The sequence below is a fragment of the Takifugu rubripes genome, unplaced genomic scaffold (genome assembly GCF_901000725.2).
Source record: "Takifugu rubripes unplaced genomic scaffold, fTakRub1.2, whole genome shotgun sequence".
In the NCBI taxonomy this organism is placed as follows: domain Eukaryota; kingdom Metazoa; phylum Chordata; class Actinopteri; order Tetraodontiformes; family Tetraodontidae; genus Takifugu; species Takifugu rubripes.
Window position 1 is genome coordinate 57,501 of NW_021821576.1, and position 5,042 is coordinate 62,542.

The 5,042-nt window shown below is 58.3% G+C and overlaps 2 protein-coding genes across 2 annotated transcripts in view; one reads left to right on the forward strand and one right to left on the reverse strand.

Annotated features, from left to right (window-relative positions):
- Window positions 1-1,958, forward strand: part of LOC115248105 (properdin-like) — a 4,631-nt gene extending 2,673 nt beyond the window's left edge. Inside the window, 5 exon segments of the mRNA XM_029831747.1 lie at window positions 1-323; window positions 438-611; window positions 694-891; window positions 1,292-1,398; window positions 1,648-1,958. The exon segment at window positions 1-323 is cut by the window's left edge and continues 37 nt beyond it. Coding sequence (XP_029687607.1) covers window positions 1-323; window positions 438-611; window positions 694-891; window positions 1,292-1,395 — 799 coding nt within the window. The 3' untranslated portion in view covers window positions 1,396-1,398; window positions 1,648-1,958.
- LOC115248107 (suppressor of cytokine signaling 7-like) lies at window positions 1,911-4,158 on the reverse strand. The gene is made up of 4 exons (XM_029831748.1): window positions 3,787-4,158; window positions 3,518-3,653; window positions 3,275-3,420; window positions 1,911-3,132 (listed from the first exon to the last, which is right to left on the reverse strand). The coding sequence occupies exons 1-3, from the start codon at window positions 3,956-3,958 to the stop codon at window positions 3,300-3,302; spliced, it is 429 nt and encodes a 142-aa protein (XP_029687608.1). The 5' UTR covers window positions 3,959-4,158; the 3' UTR covers window positions 1,911-3,132; window positions 3,275-3,299.
- Between the last annotated feature and the right edge of the window lie 884 nt (window positions 4,159-5,042).

Here is a 5,042-nt window from a genome sequence, read left to right on the forward strand (position 1 = left end):
GTGCTCCGCCTCCTGTGGGGAGGGGCTTCAGCTGTCCGCCAGGACCTGTGACCAACCCACCCCGAAATACGGCGGACAGTTTTGTGCCGGCCCGAGCACGAAGGCCACAGTCTGTCAAGTCGTTTGTCCCGTGGACGGGTTCTGGTCTGGATGGTCCAACTGGGGGGAGTGCTCGTCTTCCTGCATCCCTCAGGGCCAGGCTCCCGTAAGGACCCGCTCCCGCTCCTGCACTAACCCCGCCCCCTCGACCAGTCCCCCTGGCAAAGGCTGCAGTGGTGAGCGAAGTCAGGCGCAGAACTGCGACCAACTGCCCAACTGCCCCGGTACGCCCGTCTGCTCTTACCCCAGAACCTCCCACGTGTTTTAGCTGTGCTCATCCAGGCGGTCGCAGCAGTGTCCACCGTCCACAACGTTCACTGTGTGTCTCTACCCGTCAGTGGACGGAGGCTGGAGCTCCTGGACGTCCTTCTCTGCCTGTCCCGTCACCTGTGGGGTGGGCCTTCAGGTCTCAGACAGGAAATGCAACAACCCCCCCGCCAAGCACGGTGGACAGCCCTGTCCTGGGGAGCAGCGGCGATCAAAAATCTGTAAGACCAACGTCCACTGTCCAGGTACGAGACAAACGTCAATAAAGCTGGAAAGTAAACAAAGTTTGGAGCTGAGATATTTCACACGCGACCCGGTTGTGTGCAGTGGACGGGTCGTGGTCCAGCTGGTCCAAGTGGAGCAAGTGCAAGTCCCCGTTCGGTGGACGGGACATCCGCTGCATGGAGGTGCGCGGCAGTCAGAAGCGAATCCGCGAGTGTCTCCACCGAGACCACAACGGCTCCATCTGCATCGGAGACCAGCTGTCCGAGATACGCGTCTGCTACGACGTCCACCAGTGTTTCCGTAGGTGGCGCCCGACCGGACCTCACGGTCCAGGGACGCGTGTCCCCGAGCAGATGTGGGACACAGGAACGGGTTTAAGGGTTGCTGGGTCTGCCTGGGCTGCTAAAGAGAACCAGGATCATGTGACGCTGACCGACGGTGCTCTGATTGATGACGTCACCCGCTCATGTGTCAAGGTCATGTGTCATGTGTCAAGGTCACCGGAAACCCAACCGTCCGTCTGGTTTCCCACCCGATCATCGGCTCCGCCCACGTTTTTCAGAGCACCTTAGCATTGCGTTAGCATCTTCAGCTACAGTTCCAGCACCTTTAAGAAAGCACTTTCATGTTCCTCTCATGTCCAAACATGATCTGACATCTCATAACTGGCCGGATAAATGTTGCTTCTGTTCTGATCCAGTAAAGGGCAACTGGGAGGGCTGGGAGAACTGGAGTATGTGCAAACCATCCTGCGGAAAGTCAGCAACGCTTCAGAAGAAGGTTCTGCAAACCCAACTACAGTAATTAGTGAGTTTGATCTGGCTGCTCCAGGGTCACGAAGGGGGTCACCAGGGGGGCCCAGATCCAGGCCTCAAGGGCCAGGTTTTGGCCCTTGAGGCCTGGATCTGGGCCCCCCTGCGGTGGACTGTAGGTCTTCCCGCCAGCGTCCAGCTGCTGGGAACGATGGAAGTCTCCCGGATTTCCTGACCCGACACTTAGCCGACCTCATCTGAGACTTCCATGAGCCTGATTCAGCTGCTCTACGTTTGTTTACAGTAACCCCGCTCGTCATGGGCAGCTGGTGGCGTTCTCCGGGACTCCACATGCCGACTGCGGCGCCACGCCAGACGGCGGTCCAAAGATTGAGAGTCAGGCCTGCAGCAACCTCCCTCCCTGCCCGTGAGGGTCCCCAGCGCTGCTGCTGCTTCTTCTTCGTGGCACTTTTTAGTTGCCGAGTTACTCACTTTGGTGATGCGCCCCCTGCTGGCGCTCTGCTGCAACCGCCTCATGCACAGTAAATCTGAATGACATGAATTTTGTCCAACTTTTTTATTTACTCAGCATTAAAGAGTTTTGTGTTCTCATCGAACCACGGCGGCTCTCTTTGGTTGACCTGGTTGTTGTCTGGACTCCTAAACTCAGAAGCACACCTGCACACACACTTTAGCCCCTCCCACAGGTTTATTGACAGGTGACAGGAACCAGTCAAGTGGCAGCAAGTTTCAGTTCTGCTGCGTCAACACTTATGACATCACGGACATTTGTGTCTCTGAGTGGACTCATCAGAACCGCCCTTGCAAAGGTCCAGTGAAGGTTCTATTGAGGCCACTGCTGCGTCGTCATGGTTTCCAGCCCAGGTTAAATTTTCCCATGGGTCCTTGCAGCAGGCGGCCTCTGGGATCAGGAAGAGCAGCCACGTCCTGGGCTGGTGCCGGTCCACCGGCAGAAGGACCAGGTCCACCTTCAGGAGAACAGCACTCTTCCAGGTGGACACACAGGCTTTGAAACTGGCCCAGCTGGGTTCACAGGACGCCGTCAGCTCAGCTGCACTGAGCCCAGCAGGAACATGTGCAGCAGTAAAAACCTCCACTCAGGTCGTCCTTTACTCCTCTCAGTGTCAAAGGTCCGATGGTCTTCAAGTCAAACAGCATCAAAGGCTTTGTTCTCCATGAAGCCGTTTGGACCGGGGTGAACGACGTGTCCTTAAAGTGCTCAGCGTGTAGCGGTGGAATAACCGTCGGCTATCATTTTACCAGATATTAGCTTGGTTTTGCTAAGCTAGTAGCCCTGAAGCTCCCGTAAAGCCTCCTGGCGGGCTGGATCGGCTGAGCCCAGGCAGAGGAACACCAGAACATCCCAGCTGGGCGCAGCTGAGGGAACCACCGCGAATGCTGTTAGCTTTGGTCAACTCGCTGCTCAGGCTTCCTCCTGCAGACGTACAAACACGGTAGCTTTCTGTGCAACATGCCAGACTGAAATGGTCATCACCAGGTTTCTGGATACTCGTCTTTGAGGTCCAGTTTCCCCAGTCAGGATCCCAGAGGCGACCGACCCCCCGACCTCACTCTGACCTTGGGTTTTAGTTTCTGGAAGAGCACTAGCACGTATGCTAGCAGTGATGTCATGTCTGCTTTAGTCCCAGGGCTCAGGAATGACGTCTAAAGAGAGGCGGAGTCTCCACGTCACCTTCCTCAACGCCAGCCAATCAGAGTCCTCGGAGGAGGGTGAAACCTGAAACCCACCCAGAAACAGGACGGAGCACTGAAGGAAGGAAGGAAGGAAGGAAGGAAGGAAGGAAGGAAGGAAGGAAGGAAATTAGTGAAAGAAATGATGACAAGTGTACAGGAAAGGCTGACATCACAACGTAAGGACAGATGTTCTGAAGTGGCTGAACTGGAGGTACCTCCCGCTCCTCTGGGGTTCTGCCGCTACGTCTGAGGCTGGATCACCAACTGGGCGCTAGGCTCCGCCCCCTGCTCCGTCAGGGACGGGTGGATCTCCTCCTCCGGGTCGTAGTAGTAAAACTTCCTCAAGTAGGAGATCAGTGGCCTGGACAGAAGCAGAGCAGGATGAGTTGACAGAAGGCTGAGCTGAGGCGCCACGTGGCGGCAGCGGTGGCGGCGGCGGCGGCCCAACGGGCACTCACGTGGGCAGCGGCAGCTCCTGGATGTGGTCGATCCGGACCAGCTGTCTGATGCAGAAGCGACAGAGATGCTGCAGGGACTTCACACTGCTGAAGCGGGACACTGGATACAGGAGCTGAACCGGCGTTGGCGGCAGACCTGAACACGCGTGAAGAAAGCAAACACACTCGCAGGAAGTCCACCAAAATAAAAGCACGCACCTTCAGGAGAGAAGCTGTGCATTGGTGGCAGTAATGCCACAGAAGCAGGCAGCTGATTGGTGGGTGGTTACCAGGGACACGGGAGCGCAGGAAGTAGAGGAACTTCCCGTTCTTGGAGTGCATGATGGCCCTCTCGATGAACTCCACCACCGAGTGACAGCGGTCCTCAAACTTAGGGTGACACCACAGACTGAAGGTCCCTGCAGAGCCACAGACACAGCACAGCCACAAATGCTGGTGCATGCTGGGAAAGTTCCCCAGGTGGACGTTTAATGGCTGATAATGTAGCCGACCAGGAGCTCCCTGGACCAGGAGCGCCCTGGACCAGGAGCTCCACGGACCAGGAGCGCCCTGGACCAGGAGCGCCGTGGACCAGGAGCTCCGTGGACCAGGAGCGCCCTGGACCAGGAGCGCAGCGGACCAGGAGCACCCTGGACCAGGAGCGCCGCGGACCAGGAGCGCCCTGGACCAGGAGCGCAGCGGACCAGGAGCTCCGTGGACCAGGAGCGCAGCGGACCAGGAACTCCGTGGACCAGGAGCACCCTGGACCAGGAGCGCCCTGGACCAGGAGCTCCACGGACCAGGAGCGCCCTGGACCAGGAGCGCCGCGGACCAGGAGCTCCGTGGACCAGGAGCGCCCTGGACCAGGAGCGCCCTGGACCAGGAGCTCCACGGACCAGGAGCGCCCTGGACCAGGAGCGCCGTGGACCAGGAGCGCTGCGCCACATCTGCCTTTACCGACTGCTCCCGCCAGCTGTTTTCTGACTGTTCTTTGTACGCCAACACCGAATCGGAACTGCTGAACCCATCTGAGCAGGAACCACCTCGAGGTTCTGAGTGGTCCCTCAGAACCACGATGGGAACCGAGAGGAGGTGAAGGAGCGACGGACTCCCTGAGGCTGAATCTGCCAGACGTGTGTGTGTAGGTGTGTGTGTGTGGGGGGGGCGTACCTCTGTAATGCTCCATGCGTGTGTGGTGTGTGACCCCCTGTGATCTGAAGCTCAGACTCAGGATGTATCGCGGGTCAGAACTGTCCCGAACCAGAAAGGATCCGTCCGGTTTTCCCTTCAGTTTCATCTCTGCGTCCTCCCAGTTCATGGGCCCCCCAGTACCAGCCACACTGCACACACACACACACACACACACGCACACGCACACACACACACACACACACACACACACACACACACATTAGCCTCCTCCCCTCTGGAGAGGTCCAGTGAGAGTCAGGAACAAATACCTTCTCCAGTTCTCGGAGGCTGGTGGCAAAGCTGCCGTTCTCGGGGCGACTGAGGGGGCAGCGGGGGGAGAGGCGGGGAGGGGGGT

Bases quoted from the DNA above. Each gene is read 5' to 3' on its own strand.
- LOC115248107 (XM_029831748.1), bottom strand. From the start codon at position 3,958: ATGCACCAGCATTTGTGGCTGTGCTGTGTCTGTGGCTCTGCAGGGACC. The intron at 3,654-3,786 runs GTAACCACCCAC...ACGCGTGTTCAG, and splicing joins CCTGCGCTCCCGTGTCCCTG to GTCTGCCGCCAACGCCGGTT. The intron at 3,421-3,517 runs GTGAGTGCCCGT...GCTTCTGTCCAG, and splicing joins CAGGAGCTGCCGCTGCCCAC to GCCACTGATCTCCTACTTGA.